The sequence below is a fragment of the Mercurialis annua genome, linkage group LG5 (genome assembly GCF_937616625.2).
Source record: "Mercurialis annua linkage group LG5, ddMerAnnu1.2, whole genome shotgun sequence".
Taxonomy (NCBI): domain Eukaryota; kingdom Viridiplantae; phylum Streptophyta; class Magnoliopsida; order Malpighiales; family Euphorbiaceae; genus Mercurialis; species Mercurialis annua.
In genome coordinates, this window is record NC_065574.1 from 43,505,268 (window position 1) to 43,527,004 (window position 21,737).

General features: G+C 31.5%; 1 protein-coding gene and 1 long non-coding RNA gene across 4 annotated transcripts; one reads left to right on the top strand and one right to left on the bottom strand.

The window, feature by feature from the left end:
- The first annotated feature begins 4,872 nt into the window (after positions 1–4,872).
- On the top strand, positions 4,873–14,304 carry LOC126682819 (protein ROOT PRIMORDIUM DEFECTIVE 1). Of its 3 annotated transcripts, XM_050378582.2 has the most exons (4): positions 4,873–5,131; positions 5,303–6,840; positions 7,644–7,771; positions 12,585–14,304. In XM_050378582.2, the coding sequence occupies exon 2, from the start codon at positions 5,387–5,389 to the stop codon at positions 6,668–6,670; it is 1,284 nt and encodes a 427-aa protein (XP_050234539.1). In that variant the 5' UTR covers positions 4,873–5,131; positions 5,303–5,386; the 3' UTR covers positions 6,671–6,840; positions 7,644–7,771; positions 12,585–14,304. The 3 variants fall into 3 exon arrangements, with proteins under 3 accessions (XP_050234539.1, XP_050234540.1, XP_050234538.1); XM_050378583.2 differs by having other exon boundaries at positions 4,873–6,864; XM_050378581.2 differs by having other exon boundaries at positions 4,873–6,840.
- LOC126682820 (uncharacterized) lies at positions 8,201–9,667 on the bottom strand. The gene is made up of 3 exons (XR_007641523.1): positions 9,508–9,667; positions 9,220–9,285; positions 8,201–8,582 (listed from the first exon to the last, which is right to left on the bottom strand). It is a non-coding gene; the product is annotated as an uncharacterized LOC126682820 (long non-coding RNA).
- Positions 14,305–21,737: the final 7,433 nt, after the last annotated feature.

Consider the following 21,737-nt stretch of genomic DNA (forward strand, 5'->3'; position numbering starts at 1 on the left):
TAACACTATGAGCGGAGCAGGATTTGGGAGCCTCTTGCTTAGGCTTATGGCTGACTTTGGATTTGGAAAGATTTTGAAAAATGGAGTCGCCACCTAGCTAAGCTAGGAAATGCCTTTTCTACCGACTGGGTAGACCTCTATCTGGTCTGGCATGTGAGACATGTAGCATGTACTCATAAGCATTCATCTAATTCTAATAGTTTCTAGCACGTATCAGATAGTGGTGGGTCTTTACTATTTTGCATGCATAAAGTCTAATCCGGATGCATAAGTGAGGTTGATTTTACTAAGTCATCTTGAATGCCTATACAACCACTAATTACATAATCATGGCAATCCTACGATGTCTAAGTTTTTTGCTAGATTTGTTGGATTTGACTAAGTTAATGCGATTAGATTTATTAGCCTGTTAATATTGTATTTGGACATGCTTTAAAAAGCAGTAAACATTACAAGCATACACATGCGCAATTGATATACATATACTTTTAAACCTTGTAGACCCGGAGTGTCTGGAACTCGTTTATCGTCTGGCAGTCGATGTGGTTAGTTACTAGCCTTGGTCAGAACATGAAAGTTCTTTACCTCATCGATACAAATCCACTGGCTTGGACAAGGGTCAATTTCGAGTTCAAATGAACCCGGAAGCACGTCTGGAAGTTGCTGGTCTCGTCGAACTTGGGCTTCGAGGCTCATATGACATGGAAGATTATAATTTTGGGCTTCGGGGTCCGATACAAATTGCGCTTGACCCATTACAATATAGAAATAAAGCCAACAATTAATTACATGTCGATTGGCTCAAACATTACCCAATTCTGAGTCCAAACAAACCCGGAAACACAAAAATAGTGTAAAAACTACGTATTGAAGATCTAGAAGGGGCTGGCAAGGAAGGACTGTGGCGCCACAACAAGGTGATGGCGCCACAACGGGGTGGTGGCGACGCCACTTCTGGCTGGTTCGAAAGAGCTCGTCGTTTTGGTTCGATTTCATGCAAAAACGCTAAAAAACGTTAAAAACGTATCAAAATGCACAAAAAAAACATAATGAAATGTACTGGAATCAAAATATGATTGATAAAACATGTTTAAACAGCTCAAAAATATGTTTACAAGGTACAAATCATTGCAATCATGGCAAGAACAACATATATGGAAAAAGAACAGTTTTTGGCTAAACATGTGATTCTACCTACAAAACTGATCAGATTCGATCATATCTAGTATGTTGGAGTGATTAAAACAAGTAAGATAGCCTATGAGCATGTTTTTAAGTCAGATCTCATGGAAATCATGTCAAGAGCAGTTAAAATAACAAAATAGCAGTTTATGGCTAAACATACAATTCTACCTATAGATTTGACCATATCTGATCAGAGCTGACATGTGTGCATTACTCAAACTTAAATTGAACAACCTAAAGACATATTTCTAATGCATATCTATACAAATCATGACATAAACATCCAATACAACAATTATGGCAGTTAATGGCAGGTTATAGCAGTTTACAGCAAAACAACCTGAATATGGAATCTAAGACACGAAATCTAACAGTTCTAGAATAAAGCATGGAAAAAGTGATGGGAAGAAGAATTGGGTCCTCAGAAGTATCGTTCTGAGTCCTAGGCTAATTTTATGGCGATCCAGATGTCGAATTCAGCTTCAAATCGATGTGTAACAGTGCGTTCTTAACTGATTAAAGCGTAAAAGCTTGTTTTATTGATAAAAAGTGACTGGCGTGGTGTGTGTGTGCAATGTATGGTTCGGCCAACTAGTGTAGATCTAGGGTTTATTTTGTCCTTTAATATGTACTAAACTTTTGCTCTCGTCCGACCTTTAGATAGGTTGTACTAGGACTCTATTTATAGTGATTAGATGTAGCTTAAGGCTTGATAGAGTCTAAATTAAGTTAGGAGTCTGTTAGTCATAGTTAGAAATGAACAAGGATTGTGAAAGTGTGTGAAGTGATAGCCTTTGAGGATTAGAATTAACTTTTACATTTATCTTTAGGATTTTACAATTCAAATTCGTATTAATTCTTACATGCTAAGCAAAAGAGGTTTAAAAATTCATTTTGGTCCACAAACTTCTAAGATATTGTAATTAGTCCAATTTCTTAGACTTAGATCACAATCCTTCAAGTTTGCAACTGTGCACGGATCTGAACAGCTTGAATCCAAATAAGTGACCACAAGCTCATCACCCGGAAAACTTTCTCTAAAAATCATCATTGGACGCTTGAATCTCTTATCACTTTCTACCTGTCCGGAAAATAAGTGTCTACAAACATATATTGAATTAATAACCAAGTCGAGGCATAACCAACCAATCAATTATTATTTGAGTGTTAGCTGAGCTCCTAGGTTTTAAAACCAATTTCCAGAAAATCTCCTCTTTTTTTAATGAAATGGTTATTAATCCAAAACATTTCGAAACACTATATCCTTGAGTTGGCCGAGTTATAACAAATACCAAGCCTAACTCACAAACCGAGAGATCCAAGTCCATATCGTGACAACCATAAATTAAAATATAATTCCTCATTACATAAACCTGAAAAAACATATTTAAAATATAATCGCAACATTTTGTATTCAAAGGAGCTCAATCCTTACTCGGTACTAACTCAAACAACTCAAATGATAAACCAACAAACATACCAATAAACTTCTCACAATAAACAACTAAATGATAACTTGCGAAACGGCGACTGCTCTCTGATCCGGTAATAACTTCACGATCGTACCTGAAAGGCACAATACGACCGTTGAAAGGATGCCAGAAGGGGATTCCGGCAAACCACTCCGACGGTATAGTCAGTCGATATTTTTGTGAGAGAAAGAATAAGAAGTGAAAGGGAGTTCAGAGTTGAGAGAAAAAGAGAATTAACCTTTTTTACCTACTTTTCCTTAGTCTTTTATACTATGTCCTTATTTTCTCTTTGTCTGGGCCGACAGGTCTGATTTTGTTCTCTTTGTCTGTGCAGATATTGTCTGGAATGTCAGGGTACCTTCTGACAGATTTGTCTTTGTAATCAGTGAGAGGTTAGTTCGGTTTGACCGAGATGGTGTTGTGATGTGTGTTTTACTCGGTTAACCCGAGATGGTGTTGCGGTGTGCCTTACTCGGTCACTCCGAGATGGTGTTGCGGTGCGCCTTACTCGGTTAATCCGAGATGGTATTGGGGTGTGCTCTACTCGGTTTGTATTATTTTGAGATTGTTCATCTGTGTTGTTATCACAAGTCCCCCCCAGTTGTTTCAGATATTTATGTCTGAGCTGTGTTTTCCTTGTTCGATTTTTGTTATCAATAAACATGTGAGAAACAAGAACCATGCCAACACCACTCAACACTACCATATATATCATGTGAGTATCATAGTAATCATCCATAACAACTCAAATCAAGAATTCAAGTTACTAATCCATCAAAGCAATAATCAATTAATCTAACTAAAGGTTTAATTAAACATACTAAACATGGATTAAACATTAATCATGGCATTAGCATGGTAATCAAGAGTTACTACTCATATCAAACACATATCTTATATTAGGAAAACCAAGGGGGCTAAACCCCTACTCAACTCAAGCCCACAATCATGCCAAATACCAACAAACAAAGCTAAAGGCTTCAAGTCAAGCCCACAATCATGCCAAATACCAACCAACAAAGCTAAAGGGTTCAACCTCAACAATTAATGTGAGAGTCATACAATCAATGGATAACAACTCAATTATTTCATTTAGTATAGCAATTAACCAAGACATAGTCTAATCATGCAGTCCCTAAAGCTCCAATCATCATTCAAGCATGATTTAAATGTTTAGCATGGCAATTTAGTTCAATCAAGGCATACAAACCATAATCTATATACTTCAAGCAAAATCCCCAATTCTCAACTCATGGCATAAACCCTAGCTAAGCGTAAACTCAAAAAATCAACCAATTAATCTATCAATTCACTAATTCAAACTCATATCACTTACCCTAGAAGACAATCAAGCACCAAGTGGATGAAATCAAAGACAAACTTCCCAATGCAAGCTCAAGTCAACAATGGGGGTTATGGAACCTTCAAATCAAGAAGATGGAGCTTTAAAGATGAAGAATTACACTTAAATCACAAGGGTTTAAAGTTTAGGAACTTCAATTGGCAAGGGTTTGGATAGATTTTAGGATTTGGGAAAGAAAAGGGAAGACATTTGGAGTTTTGGGGTGAATGGCTTGGCTAAAAACTCGTTTTGTCTATTTATAGACGAAACAAATGAGTTGGCCAGTCCCACGGCCAGTTCTGCCCAGCAGAACCGGTTATAGAACCGGCTGAACCAGAAGCAGGTCGGTTCCATGGCCGGTTCTGCTCAGCAGAACCAGTTTGCAATCTGCCTACCAAAAACGATGCAAACTGGACCTACGGACCGGTTCTACTCAGTGGTCTACTCCTAGGTTCGGCCAAAGCCTGATAAACTGACTCAAAACGAAAACACCCTGAAATCCGCGATTCAAACCCGACATGTATACACTCAACGTAAGCCAAACAATCACCTAAACAAACGAACATGCCAAAACGCAAATGAACAACTAACACATGCCAACAAACCAATATAGGATTATTAAACCGTCCAAACAAATTTGAAAACACGGAGCATCAAACATGGCTAAATCTATTTTAAGGTCTCTAAGTTATACTATTTTTTATCATCTTATCTAACATTTAAATAAAAATTTATTCTTTTCCGATCCTTCAGCTAAAAAAAAAAGCATGTGTAAGTTCCTAGATAACGAAAATGACGTTGTTTCCATATATTTGAAAACATAAATTTTTATCACGAACACCATCATTTTTGTTATTCAGAAACTTAAACATGTGTTTTTGCTAAATTGATGAACCCAAAATAGAACAAATTTTTATTTAAATACCAGATAATATGGTAAAGACCGTGAAATGGGTTAATCCTTTAAACAAACGTTTTCTAAGTTAAAGATACCGGCTATACATTAAGGTAAAATTCCTTAATTTAAACACTCCAAGTCTCAAGTCAAATGTGCAAGAGCAGTGCCTATGGATATCAGCAGCACCGGTCCACAAAGCAACCAAGTTAGCATCATCAATGCTCTTTCACGCTCGTCAGTATCACTCTGTTTCTCTAACATTCATTTTTAATTTTCTTCCAGCATGCACTCCAACTGTTTGATAAAATTCCTCTATGAAAATTTAATTTGTTATAAGTTCTGTTATTCTCCTCAAATGCTACTTGGTTGTGCTGCTGTTGATGGGTTTGCACATTTTATTGTTAGGTTGCTGAATAGACTTATCATGATTAGTAACTTTGAGATCCCATTAAGACTGAACTTTGGTTAAAAAGCTCAGTAGAAGGCAATATGATGATGCTTCAAATCAACAATTCTAAGTCTTTCAAAACCCAATTTGGTCCTTTTAACTCATTTATCCAAAAGAGATGGAAAAAACCAGCTGATACTGCCCAAACCCGCTTGGAGAATCGAACCAGAGATTTAAAACTTGACAAACTTGCAACTGACCTCAAGAAGCTCAAAATTATTCATCGAATCTACGAGCTCATGATGCGTAGAAAACGAGGTCCTTTTGTATCTGTACAAATTATATCTTGGTGGAAGAACATTGTTGGATTGAATATAAATATGGGTGAATTTCTCAACAAGTACCCGCACGTGTTTGAGGTATTTACTCACCCCGTTAGGCGGAATTTGTGTTGTAGAGTAACGAGGAAAATGCGGGATTTAATTAATGAAGAAGACAATGTTACTAAAGAGTGTGAATTAGAATCTGTGAGGAGAGTAAAGAAGTTGTTAATGATATCCAAAAGTGGGATTCTTCACGTTCATGCGTTGAGGTTGATCAGACGAGAATTGGGGTTGCCAGCAGATTTTAGGGACTCAATTTTAGCTAAGTATAAAGATCATTTTAGGTTGGTTGATTTAGAAAATGTGGAGTTAGTCAGTCCAGATGACGATTTGGGAGTGGCTAAAATCGAAAATTGGAGGGAAAGGGAGTATAGAGAGAAGTGGTTGAGTGAGTTTGAGATAAAATTTGCTTTTCCCATTAGTTTCCCGACTGGCTTTAAGATTGAAAGAGGTGAAAGAGTAAAAATGAAGAATTGGCAAAGACTTCCTTATCTAAAGCCTTATGGAACAAAGGAATTTGTTAAGATGCGTACTTCTGGAGGTGTGGAGCGATATGAGAAGAGGGTTGTTGCAATTATACATGAGATGTTGAGCTTGACAGTTGAGGGGATGATTGAAGTTGAAAGACTGGCTCATTTTAGAAAGGATCTAGGCATGGAAGTAAATGTGCGTGAATTGCTTTTGAAACATCCTGGAATTTTCTATATTTCAACCAGGGGAAGCACTCATATTGTGTTTCTAAGAGAATTATATGCCAAAGGAAGTATGATTAATCCAAACCCAATTTCCGCTGTACGGGGAAGAATGTTGAACCTTGTCTTAATGGGATGTCGTAATACAAGAGAATTGCCATCCCAAGAGGAAGTTACTCCGGGTGATAGCAGTTTGGTTCCATTGACAAACATTGGAGCCAAGGCAGGTAGTCATTGGGTTCTCCCAATACTTGAAAGTCTTAATACTGGAAATGACAATTTCGTAATGCTACATCTGAGGAACAGTTGAGAGATTCTATGACAGTGGAAGCAGTGGAATGATGCATGAATTGGTTAATGATGGTTTTTAATTTTATTTCCAATGGAAGCTGTTGTGGCGTTACTTTTGATATCCGAATGTTGCTGCAAGTGCTATCCGCACAAGACGATCCCCGGCTATCCTTGAAGTAACAAGTACTTGTGAGTTGCATCTATATTTTTAACGTATATCCCTTTGACTGTCTCTATATCTGTTTTTATAAGCACTTAGATACCATATCTTAGAGCTTTTTTATTACATATTATCCATCTATGTAGCAATTACCTATTTATATTTTTTATAAATTAATAGATAATGAAGAATACATTCAAGTTTCCACATGTTTTTTAAATGTTCTTGCCCTTGCTCACATATGTCCATACATATGTATGATGTAGCTTGCAATCAATTTCCAGCGCGACTCAACGAGTTTAAAATGTCAGTATTATTTATTTATTTATTCAATGAAACTAACTGATCGAGTCCTCTAGCAAGCTGAGGCAAAGAATGTTAAGAGCACATTTAATCTGCACCCTTAATCAAGATACTAAAAAGTCCTTTTTTTCATTGTTATAAATTTATGAATCATGATATGCAGCTGCGTAGGTGTAAACCAATCAAATTACTAAAAAATAGCAAAAATGTTTAGCGCTGTTAGCATAGCCATTAAACTCTTCAGTATATTGATCAGATTTGGATAGTTGTGAAATCCGCAAGCATCTTCAGCTATAAGGCATGCAACTTGCGTTTTCAATATCAAAAACCTGTATCTGGTTATGAACTAATTTAATATTATTAGATGTGGAAGTCGGTGGGAATTCAAGTGTTACTTCTTTGTATATAAAGTCTTTGTTTCTTGGATTTTGATGTTGTTATGGCTCATAGTTCCCCCATATTCTATTTACAGAAAAATGTCAGTCTTATTGTTTGGAAATCTCATCATTGTTTGAAATTCTGTTCACAGGCTGGTATAAATTTGGATACTTGGAAATGTAAACTCTGCCAGTACTTGATCCTTATGCCGCTCTCCTCCTTTGATCATCTCGATTTTACTGAAGGGGATTTGAACAACTCGATTTTTACAGATATAAGGTAAAGTTCGAGACGCGTTGCTTCAGCAAACTTATTCATAGATCTTGGTAGGGTCAACATGCTCACATGCTACACCAAATCTTGCCTATAGAGACGGTTTCAATTGCCTCTAGGGGCGGTTTTAACCGTCTCTATAAAAAGTAGACACTTTTTCCAACCGTCACATGTGCATCGCCTTTGTAGCCGTAGCTATAAATTAGAGACGGTTTGAGCTACCGCCGGGAAAGTTTTCACGTTGCGGCGGTTTCTAGGGGCGGTTATAACCGCCCCTATGAGCAAAGATATATTTTTATAGAAAAACATTATTTAGAATATGAAAATTACTGAATATAATTATTTTATTTCAAAATCATAATCAATATACAATGCTTAAAAGGTAAAATATCAATAATAAATAGAATTACATAAACTTGCAATTTTAATGTCTATTTCACACCCTCAATGAAACTTCTACTTAATTCATACCCTTAACTGTAATGTGTAAGTTGAAGTAGAAATTAATATTTGGAGTTCCACTCTCAGCTGCAAGTTTCAGTCCTTAAAAAGTAAGATACAATAGATGTTAGAAGAGAAGCTCCATGTGAAGCACCAAATAAGGGCTAGATATAATCCATTCATAATACATTTCTAAACCCTGTGCATATTTTTGGTTTCATGCGACCACCGGTTCAACTTGTGAGAATATATCAAAGTAACTAGTAAATTCCCACTAGCTTCTATTAAAAAATACAGCAATTTGTCAAGTACATCATATTTATTTGGAGCACTAAAGATAACTAACCAAAACCCCTAGCTTCGTGACTGAGAGATCCTGCAGCAAATAAGAGAAAAAAATAGATAAATGATAAAGTAGATGGAAACAAAATTGTTTAGCTTTAAATAGAATAGCTTATAATTCTCAAAAAAAAAAATAGAATAGCTTATTCAAGTAACAATAACTATTTGGGAACACAAAAAAGATGGTCCTATGAACAGTTGATGAATTCAAATATTGTCCACTGATCACTTATATAAAATGGCAAGATTCAGTAGGAAACACTGTTACTAGAAAAATGCACAAATTCTAGCTAAAACATCCACATAACAGTCCCTTCTCTAAATTTGTTCATTCCCTCAGAAAACAAGCTCATAGTACCACAGAAGACTAACAACAGATCTTAATAAATAAACTAAACAGAGTATAATATCTTAACGAAATAATGGTTGAAAACTAAGAAAGAAAATGAGATCTTCAAGTAAGCACTAGCAAGTGAGCTAACAGTCCCTAATAAAACCTAAAACAAAATCAAAATCAATGGATTAAAACCTAAAACAAAATCAAAATCAATACATTATAACCTAAAACAAAATAAAAATAAAAATAAATGGATTAAAACCTAAAACAAAATCAAAATTAATGGATTAAAACCTAAAACGAAATCAAAATCAATTTTAATCTCGCTACTGACCTCACAATCGATTACCGAGACAGTAATCTTAACTTTGAGCACCACGAAGAATAACTCTATAAGTTTCTGATTCCATGAAAAATAAAACAATAAAGAAGAAGAGAAAGCATCGTTGAATCAATTAATCGATTAATCTATTTAAATGTTCATCATCCATAAAGAGAAAGCATGGAAGAGAAAGTTGTGAAAACTGAAAATGATAAACTGAAAGCATCGTGAAAAAGATTTAAAAATTTACTTTTTCACCCTTATTTTTACGTAGAGACGGTTTATACCGCTTTTACATACCTACGAAATTAAAACTCGTCTCTAGATAGCGTCGTTAACTTTTACATTTATAATTTAGTGGCACTATTTGAAACCATCTTTAAGAAATTGCCGGTAAAACATTATTTTGGTGTAGTGACACTTGAGAATAATCACTTTTAAAGCACTAAAATATGCAGTATTTCAGATGGTTTAGCTATTTTACTTGTACCTAAGTGTGTGAAATAACCAAACCGAATCGATAAACTGGACCAGACCGAACAAAAATATAGGCGTAGTTCAAATTTTTAGTTAGTTATTCTGTTTGTTTCTGCTTTTTGCAATGATAATATATGTATATTAAATATTGTAATTATATAATAAAGTTTTGAAGTGGTTGAGGGGGTAGAAGACTCTTTATATCTCCCAAAGGTAAAGCTAGCATACAAGTGATTTTGTTTTTGTTTCTCAATATAAATATTAAAAGTATAAATTCACATCCTAGGATTGGAAGCCAAGATCTTGAGTAAGATACCAAGCGCACTATTCATATGACTAATCATTTTATTTGTTGTTTCCATACAAAATTTAGTTGTCATATAAGGTTAAAAAAAACTCGAGGTTTCTCCAAAAATATAGATCAAGTCTTTTATTCTTTTTCAGACACAATTAAACCCTTTTAATATTTTTAGAGAGAATTAGCAAAATACCTAAAAAATAGAAATATTAGCATTTGTTAACACTAATTGTCCATATTTATTTGTCTACCTCAGCGTGTTGTATGTTTATTTTTTTACTCTTTTGTTTTGTTTTTATACCCCATATTTACTCTACATCACAGTTCCTTCTCCTTTTTCTTCATCTTCTTCATCTTCTTCTTTTTTTATCTTTTTCGATTTATTTTCAAAAACAATCAACAAATCAACAAATTAATTGTAATCTCCAGCTTATAACATTTCAAGAAATTAAATCCTACGATTTTATTATTATTTCTTACAATTTTATTGCTAATTTCAAATATAGTTTCTGATCCGCTCGAATTTTTAATTCGTAATCAAATTACTTCAAATTTCACTTGAAATTCAAATCCAACGATCATAACTTTCTCCAAAAACAAAGAAAACTGTAAATTATTAATTTATTTGTTCTTATAAAAATCTATTAAAAACGGTTTCAAATGGTTTCAAGTACAGTTTCAATTACGGTTTCAAACCGTTTACAAAGGTTTCAAACCGTTTACAAAGTTTTCAAACAGTCTAAAACAGTTTCTAAAAAATGCTTTTAAACAGTCTAAAAAATAACAGTTTTAAACAGTTTCGAACAGTATAAAACAGTTTCAAACCGTTTACAAAGGTCTCAAACTGTCTAAAACAGATTCTAAAAAAATACTTTTCAATAGTTTATAAAATAACAGTTTCAAATAGTATCAAACAGTTTCAAACCGTTTACATAAAAAATAACAGTTTCAAAAAAACAGTTTCAAACCGTTTACAAAAGTTTCAAACAGTATAAAACAGTTGCAAACCGTTTCCAAAGATCTCAAGCAGTCTAGAACAGTTTCTAAAAAACACTTTCAAACAGTTTAAAAATAACGGTTTCAAACAGTATAAAACAGTTTCAAACCGTTTACAAAGGTTACGAACAGTATAAAACAGTTTCGAGAAAACATTTTTAAACGATTTCTAAAATTAATTTAAAACATTTGAAAATCAGGTCAAAATATCATTAATGAAGAACATTACGATTTTTTCAAAAAAAGTTGTAAAAAATTCCAAAAATACGATGCTAAAATAATTTAAAACAACATAAAAAGAAATAATAATAATAAGAAGAAGAAGAAGAAGAAGAAGAAGAAGAAGAAAAATTTTCTCATCTATCACCATCATATTATCTCTTAAACTCTTTTTTTATTCAAATTTCTTTGCCTTGGAGTTCATTTGTATAATGTGGAGAATAGAAAAAGCAGATTTAAGAAAAACAAAGAAAAAAGAAGTTGCAGAGAAAAGAAGAAGAAGAAGAAGAAGAAGAAGAGAGAGAAAAAAAATAAGAAGGAAGAAAGAGAAAAAGGAGAGAGACAAGGAGAGAGAAAAGAAAAAAACGAAAAAAAAGAAAAGAGAAAGAGGAAAGAGAAAAAGAAGAGAGACAAAAAAAGAAAATGAGATATGCATGTGTTTAAAAGAAGGAGAGTAAAAATACAAATAAGTTATTTTGTTAATTGAGGTACAACTAAAAACAATAGAAAAATAGAGTAAAAAAGTAAACTTTTGAAATTGAGGTATTTAGAACAAATAAGTTAAAAAAAGGAGTGTTTTGTGCAAATTCCTCATATTTTTATCGAACAAAAAAGCCCACCCATCTATATTTCGACAAACTGCCTTTAATTTACTGACATGGCATTAATGAAAAAGGTTCAAAGGTAATCTTAATGTTTAGAATATTTACCAATTTTAAATTTATAAACTTTTTAATATTTTTTCACCCTCTTCTTCTAATTAACACTAATTAACTAAATTTTTTATTAAAATCAATTTAAACATAACTAATTTCTGGCAAGCGGAATTTTTTTTATCACTGATTCTGTGCCGCTTCACTTATATGTTATCACTTATATGTTAGTGTTTGTCCATACTTTCTGCTTTTTTTTTTGGCGAACATGAATTTTTTTTTAACTTCTCTGCTTCTCTCCTCCTTCTACCCACCTCCGTTGCCACCACCTTCACCCACCTCCATAACCACTACCCCCATCCGGAATCGCCACCACCCTTTCCAGGAATCGCGCCGGAGATGCCCACCTTTGACTGAGACGAAGGCTATCGTTTGAGCTCGGTCTCAAACAGAGCTCGGACAAAGTGTTTCGTCTCAAACGATGCTCGGGCGCTGAGCTTTGCTTGAGACGAAGTTCAGACGAGCTGCTTTGTTTGAGACGAAGCTCAGACTATGAGCTTTGTCTCAGATGAAGGTCGGTGTCTTCGGCGGTGGTTCCAGGTAGAGATGGTGGCTGATTTTTTTCAAAAAAAAAAATAATTAAAGAGAAAACGTATAAATTGAGTCTTTGATTTAAAGTTATTGTTCATCTTCTTTAACGAAAAAGATGATTTAGACACCTATTTTTCGTACAGGTAAAAGTGATAAGGGGCTGAAGCGTCAAACGATAATTTTCAGAGAAAATCGTCCGGGTGACGAGTTATCGATTTGCTTGCTGGAATCCAAACAGATATTATTAGTGCACAACAGTGGACTTGGAGGATTAAAAACGTAATTAGCACATGAATAGCTCATAAAAATCCAAATAGATTGTAATTGAAATCCAAAAATTGGACTAATTGCAATGTCTTAGAAGTTTATGGGCCAATTTGCGAGTTTTACGGACTAAAATTGACCTTAACCTAACCTATAGGGTCATAGAAGCCATTTTAAATAATTTTGGGTACCAAAACTAATTTTTAACACCCCTTTGCTTAGTCATTATTATTTAGAGAAATTTTTAGGTAGACTCAGTCTATCACGTCATCCGTGGACTAAATCTATCATATTATGACACGTCATTAAAATAATGGCACTATCTTAATATTCCTATTCAAAATTGTAAATAAGTACTAAACAAAATTACGATAGTGCCATTATTTTAATGACATATCATAATGTGATAGGTTAGTCCACAGATGACGTGGTAGACTGAGTCTACCTAAAAATCTCTCTATTATTTATTACGAATTTTGTAAATAAACATTATCTAACCTAATTACCTAATATGTATATATAACCTAATTACCTAATGTAAATATAAGTCTAACCTAATCACCTAATATAAATATGCATATAAGATAACTAACATAATAATCTAGTCTGCAGATACCTTACCTTTTTAAATTTAATCAACATAACAACATAATACCTTGCCTTTTTAACCCTTTTTAACCTAATAATGTAGATATCTTACATAATAATATAATACACTACCTATTTTAATATTTAAATTAATACATACTTAACTTATATAAACCCTAGGTAAAATGATAAATAGACGCTAACCCTACCTAAACTTAAGCACTAATCAAACTCTATAAATACTACTACTAACTAAACCCTAAGGGGTGGAAAATTTTAATAACAAAAAAACATGGAAACTCTAAGAAAAACACCACCACAACCGAACCACCTAGAAAATCTTCACACACACACACACCACACGACAAAATCTAGTCCGGAAATAAGCTATTACGCTTTAGTTCACTAATAATACGCTACTATGCACTAATTCAAATTTTGATTCCGCATCCAAATTGCCAGAAAACGAGTCAAGGATTAAAAACAGTACTATTGAGGACTCTCCCAGCACTTTTTATGGCATCATATTCATACTTGTTGAATTTGATTGCATATTCAATTATTTTTAATAAAAATAATTATCACGTTTTTAGCTTTAAATAGCTTCAAAAACATATTTTTCAAATGATTTCAAATACATAGCATGTTTATTAGTTAAATCTCATTGATTTTGGTGCGTTTAATCTATGTTTTTTTGAGTGTTTGCATGAGAAAATGGAGCAAAAACGATGAAATGAAGCTGCTGCCCAGACGACCAACCGACGCCGCCCACGCCGCCAGTCAAACTGCCGGCGCCGGTAGTGTAAGGTGCCGCCGCCGACACTGTGAGCGGTGGCACAGCCTGTTCTTCCCCCCAGAACCCAATTTTTTCAGATTTTCATATTTTGATCCAAAACATATTTTAGGTTTCCGGGCTCGTTTGGGCTCGGTATTAGGCTAATTTGATTCCAAAAATATTGTTTTAGTTGTAGAATCCAATTGTAAAGTTTAATTGGGCTTAACCTGCTGTTTTTAAGGTCTCGAAGCCACTTTTGTAATATGTTTAATAAAACCGGACCTAATTAACCGGGCCCGACCCGACAAGCAAATTTTGGACCATTTTTCAAGGTCAATCGGACTCCGAATCAACCCCGATTCAAACCAGTGAATTCAGACCGATGCGGTGATCAAACAATTCCATCAAATTCATCAACGGTTCCAATTTCGTTATCGTTCTTACTTTTGTGTTTTCTGATTTATTAATTATTAATTCTATCTTCAAAATATAATATGTTAAGGATAACTCTTATCCTTTGAATTTAAAATTCAATTAATATATATATATATATATATATAAAATTTTATATACAACCAATTTTATATATAATTATCTATTAATCACTTTATTCTATTGGGCTTGTACAATCATTAACTGTTTTTGGTTTGTTCTTAGTGTGCGACCATGTAGGTTCATATATCGTTGACAATGGGCTCAAAATTTATATTTCATCCCATAAGTCACAAGTGGCTTCTAGCAAGATATTATAACTACCTAAACTATATGAATATCGATTATCCGATTTAACTTTATATATAATATTTTGCCCTTTGTCTCACGATATCCATATTGAATATAAGGTATAGTACTGTCATCCTCATAATATTCAATCATTAGTTTTCTGATTTCAGGTTGAATGAAAATGATAACTCTTTATCAATTCATTTATCATGGTCATGCATTTACTTCTGTCTATCTTTTCAAGGGTCACATAGATATCTTACTCAAATAGTTCAGGGACAAATTCCTTCTCAATCACTCATATTTCTCACATAGTTACTTTCATATCCAACGACAATTTATTCCATTATCATATTAAAGATAACGTAAAAACGTATCAAAATGTGAAATAACTATGTAGAAATCTATGGTAATTTCAAGGTCAAAAAAATTGGTTTAATATTATTATAGTGAGAGATACTTATGACAATAATCTATGTAGTATTCTCATGATGGGTCGTCCTATGCTTCATTTCTTAAATGGCACCTATGATTTGACTTAATACTTATATACATGATTAGTAATACATAATTATCAGTTAAAATCATATTAGTCTTAATGTACTATTAAGACTAGGGATAGTTTTAATATAATTCTTTATCAATTATAAGTGATTTTTTTTTATCATAGGCTAAACTTCAATAAATGAAGTGAAAATATTTATATACAGAAATAACAACTTCTCATCACAATAAGTGAGTATTATCAAAATCAATGATGATACTGAAAAACAGTCATCCAATAGGATTTTTGACTACCAAATGAGCCACCCAAATATATATATATATATATATATATATAATAGTGATCGAAAAATTAACCTGAAACTAATTGTCACTTCAGATCTCAGCACCAATTAAAAAATGTATATAATCTGATTGTCCTTTAAAGATGAGAAGATACTGTAGTAACAACTTTTTCATATGTGTTTAGAATTTTGGTAACTTCGCCATAATTAAGCTAAATATTAACCAAAATAAAATAAAATTAGCCATGAAATATAAGTCTATGGTTACTTTGTTTGTATAAAATATTTTAATTTATTTATTTATCACTATTGGATTAATTATACCAATTTCTTCCAATAGAGAAATAAATAAAGTAAATTACAACAAACTAACCATAGAAAATGCCATCAAATATGTGTTATCGCCATAGAAACCAATTCACTTATTAAAGCATTATATTATGCAACCATATAAACTGATATCTATATCAATATCTATAAAATATAAAAATATTAATTATTTTTTGGAAGTTAGTTATAATCATAACATGTTAATCAAATTAACTGAGCATATGTTTTGAGGTACCTGCCTTCGGTATTGAATAGCTCCATATTTCATCCAAAATTAAAGATATTGCCAAATATATAACTTTACCCTTTAAGAGCATCTACTATGGAGTCTTTAAAAATCTAAAAGATTTTATCATGAAGATATAATATAAAGTAATGCTTCTATTTTAAAAAATAAAATAAAAAATTAACTTTTACTTTTTATTATTGAAAACTCTCTATTAAAAACGATCTTAAAAATTAAAAATATCATTTAAGATGCTCTAAAAGGAAAGCGACAATAATGTGATATATAATCACACCAATTTAAAGATAAAAAGTTAATACGACAACACAAAAAATATTATTTTAGTAAATAATTAATTGTACAAATTGTGAAAAAATTTCTTTTTATTTAAAGAAACATCATTAAATTTTATGAGATTATAATAGATTAGTATAAAAATATTATATATTTTGAAAGTTTAAAAATGATAGGAACTGAATAAAATTGAAATTGGGTTTCCCTTGATATAGGATTGCAACAAATGGATTTAAAAAGGTAATGAGTGAAATTCATATTTAAGTTTTATTAATATTTACTTTATTAATTTATGCCTAATCATATACTGATTGTTTAAACACAAATGCAAATGAAGCAATAAATAATTGAAGAAAAGCAGTTACCATCATCAGGGAGCAGTTATCATGGGAGCCGTTTTGGAGAAGTTACCACCATAATTAAAATCAATTTCCATATTTTTTCAGGAAGTTAACTTAATTGAAAGTCAACCGGCGATCACAAATGCTACCGGAAAAATAAACAGCGGCGACGGAATGGAGATGGCAGCGGAAACCGGAGTCCTCAATGCCAGTAGTGATACGGAACCGGTTGTTGATGGTTTGAACTTGAAAGTGTAGCAATATGATAGATTTGCTGTTATAGATTGGTTTTTGACATTCATGGAGCCATGAGTCCAGTGCCTTAAATGAGAGGCAGTTATCGAATTTCGTCCTTGAAATAATACTAATCACCGCCGCCAGGATTTGCATAAGAACACAAAAACAGAGACAAATTTAGAGGGAATTTGTATTGATCGTTATTTCTTGAAAGTCTATTTTACTTGTCAAACATGATTGACTTAAGTGATTTACTATTAAGTCACATACTTGATGATATTAAGAAGAATTAATCACTCAAACAATTAATCATAATATAAAATGATATAAATTTGCAAACTAATTAATAACAAAAGATAAAGTCAATATATTGTCAAACATGATTGACCTAGTGCATATCACTAACACTTCTTCTGCTACATTTTTCTTCTTATTCTTCCATATTTTTTTACTTGTAAATCAATTTGAAGTATTTGACAGATTTTTTCATAATTGTTTTTCAAAATTCAGCGAATTCATCGATTTTATCACGATAATTGTTTAATCCATTTGTTTTAATTGTTCTAGTAACATTTTTGAATATATAAATACTTTTTCTGGAAAACAATATCAAGAAAATTATAATGGATTAGTCATTTTCTTCACAAATAACGTTTTGAGCTGGTTTAGAAACGTTTTTGAAAATATATTCAGGAATCATATGAAATTGTTTGAAACCATTTGAAATTATTTTTAGAAACTACTTGAAGTTGTTAATACTATTTTCTTTGCAACTGTTTTAGTAACTGTTTTTGGAAACAACTAAAATTATTTAGAAATTATTGAAAATTATTTTTTGAATATATTATTTAACAATGTTTAGATAAATCTTTGTAAACTATCAAAATATAATTTTTAGAAACTTTTTAAAGTTGTTTGAAACCGTTTTTTTTTGGAATAAGTTGCAAATTATGTTTTTTATAAACTGTTTTTATAAACTATTGAAACTATTGTTTAGAAATTGTTAGAAATTATTTAAAAACTCTTTTGAAACCATTTTGAAACATTTTGAACAGTTGTTATGTAACTTGTTTTATAAACTATTGAAAAACATTGTTTAAAAACTTTTGAAAACAATTTTTTGAATCCGTTATTTTATAAATATTAAAATATATTTTGGAAACTATTAAAAGATAATTTTAATTATTTTTAAAATTATTTGAAATTATTTTTAGAAAAAAGTTACAAATTATGTTTTATAAACTGTTGTAAAACTGTATTAAAAACCGTTTGAAAAGATTTTTAACCGTTTTTGTCAAAAACACGCCAGAATCAATTTTGGAGTAAAAATCCAAAGCGCAAAAGTAGAGAAACAAGACTATTTATATATTAGTTACAATTACCCTTTTGTTAATGAAAAGTAATTTATCTGGCATATGTGTAATGATATTTCTTTGTTTAGGTAATGTTTGGTTCAACTTTAGTGTGAAATTTATTTCATTTCTAAATGAACTATATTAAAATTCATTGAAAAATAATTTGTTTTATTTGATATCACGAATCTTAAATATAAAATTTATTTCAAATGAAATGAATTGAATATTGTATTTTGTATAAATTTAAATTTTAAAAGTTTAAGATTTTTTTATCAAGAGTATTTTTTCTATGAATGGAATATTTTAATTATACATTATATTTTTTATATTTTTATTCAAATTTTACTTAAGTAAAACAATTAAAAATACTTAAAATAAAATCAGTCTATTAGGCTACTTCATTTTCCAAAATTCAAAAATAAACCGAACTAAAATCAAACATATCATAAAAAATTCAAAACTGAATCAAAGTTACACCAATCTAAAAAAATTAAAATCAAAACTGAATCAAAGTTGAACTAATCGTAAAAAAATTCAAAATCAAACCAAACAAAAAATTGATATTTTTTTAAAAAAATTGCCAATAAACCAAAATCGACCAATTCAGTTAATTTCAGTTTTTAAAATTCAAAAGTTTTTTGAAATTGATTTTTTTAAAATTTCGGTCGATTCAGTTAAAAATAACAAAATTAATAGAACTAAACAACATTTTCTAGAAATTTCAGTTGGTTTTATTAATTTTTATTTTCAAAATTAAAAAAAAAACAAAATAAAATCTACTAGTTCAGTTGATTTAGATTTGCAAAATTCAAAACCGGAAATCAAAAAATTGAAAACAAAAATCAAACTAAAAATTGACTTTATTTTAAAATTTATGTCTGTTCGGTTAAAAATAATACAATAAAAAGAAACTAAAAAGATTTAAAAAAATAAAAATCAATTGGTTTGGTTCATTTTAGTTTTCAAAATTCAAAAAGCAATTATAAAAGATTGAAAATTAAAAATCAATTGAACCAAGAATTGTTTTTTTTTTAATTTTGATCGGTTGGATTAAAATCGATAAAAACAAAGAAATAAAAAAATTGATTAGTTAGGCGGTTCAGTTAAAATGATAAAGTAAAAAGATCATTATTATAATAAAAAATATTTCACTACTTAAATTTCATTTAACAGTTTTATTGATTACGCTAGAATTTTAAGTAAGGATAACTAATTTTATGACATTAGGACATAGAATGTTTAATGAATTTTGTTAACAAACCAAATACATACTATTTTATAAAAAAAATCAATTTTTTTCAAAGGCTAAAACTTTCATTAATAATAAATTCCAAATATGAACTGTTTCTTGACAAATTAAAAGAACTATTGATAATAGTAGAAATACTCCTATTTTTTTGTTGGTTTTGGCTTTTCTAATGCGCTTTTATAATTGAGCTATTTTGAGTCGTATTGTTGTGTTTAGTGTTTCAGGCATGGAAATCGATGAGTTTTGGATTTAACATGAGCATTCCGAAGTAAAGAGACGCCAAAAGCACATTTGCAAACATGAGAATTTGACCCTACTGCATTACTTGAAGATTGTGGAATAGATAGAGATTTCTAACGAGTTTGTGTTCTTTATACGAAATAAAGTAGACATCCTAAACTTTGCAGGGGTTTGAGAACCAACACATTTGGAGATTTCTGCATCAAGTTATGATGTTTTGAACTTAGTGGTTGTGCAGCGGAAAATGGATCTCGAATAGAGACCCTCACTTTTGAAGCAGGTCTCGATCCGAGACCATCTTCAGATGAGGACATAATGTTCTGATCCTAAGGGTCTCGAGACCCTCCCTTTAAGCGGATGTCTCGATTCGAGACAAGGCAGAAAAAAGGCTTTTCAGGCTTCAAACATTAGAGACAAGACTTGAATTGTTTCCCATTTTATAAGCCTTATATAAGGCATCTTATCTTCAAATTAGGTAGAGACTTTATAGAGAATATTTCACCTGCTTTTTGATACTCTTAGTTAGAAGTAGAGTAGTTCTAGAGTTTTGTGCCTCCACCATTCCACCATTGTTGGTGTTTATGAAGTTTTGCTTATTGTAGAACAAGATATATCTTTAAATGCAAGTTCTTACTTTGAATCTTATTCTTCTAAGTAAGTGTTTCTTATTTTTTATTTCTCTTTGTTTAGTAGTCAATGTGATGTTTAGCATGATTGGCTAAACCCCCATGTTTGGGGGTTGATATGAACTCTTAAATGTTGCTTTGGATGGATTTGTATGTATGACTCGAATAACATGTTTTAATCATTATTCGTAATGTTTGTTTTAGATTGATCTCCTAAATCATGATTAGTGTTTGTTTAATGCATTGAGAGATGGTTAAATAGATAGACATATGTGATTAAGAGCCTAAGTCATAACACCGTGAGAGCGGGTTGAGGATTAGGTAGCTGTTGAGTTGGATTAATCATTGCTTGTTGTTTAATTGATTATGTTTAGTATCATGAAAGTGAGTTAAGCTTTAATTGGTTGCTCGACAGGTGGTTTAGTTGTTCTTTGTGCCTCGAGAGAGCGGGAACGATGCTTTAAAAACAACTCGGTTCTTGTTGAATGCCATGATGTTCATTTCCCGTTTATTGCAATGTTAATTAGCTAGTACCAACCCTTAGACGCCTTTTATCTATTTGATTTCCCGTTTTATTGTTTATCGTTATTTCCGCGTTAGTTGCTTAGTTGGTTATTATTGGTGTGTTTTCAGTTGTTTAAGTGTTTACACAATTCCCTATTGTTGTGTGCTAGCCGAATGAAGACTTAATTGAAATTATTTTCGTCAAATAACATTGTCTCTGTGGGTTCGACAACTCAGACTTTTAGTCCACTTTATTACGAGTTGTGATACCGTACTCTTGCGGTAAATGATCAACAACTATTCTAAAATAATAATGAGAGTTGTTAATACAGTCATCGAATAGGGTTTTCCGATTAAGATTGGAAATCACTCTCTTCCACTCCTTAAAAGATCAAGATCTAAGGAAAGGTTTTTAGAGAGAATGGAGAGTAAAGTTTAGAGAGAGAAGGAGATATCATGAATCTTTATTTTGACCTAACCCGCTTTATTATTCTTTCATATTTATAATTTGAGTCGGCTAATGTGGTTGTAATTGATCTTTTGGCAACAACTTTTTAATATGGATTTTTTGAACACTTATTTGTTATAGATTACTGCTATAACGTTCAAAATTATTTAATTTATTATTTTCAATTTGTCATTTTAATAGATAAGATGCAACTTTTATTAATATTATAGATAAATTTTTAAAAAAATCGTCTCATTTTATTTTGACATAATACCTTAAAAATATCAAACTTTTCGGATAAGGTCTTC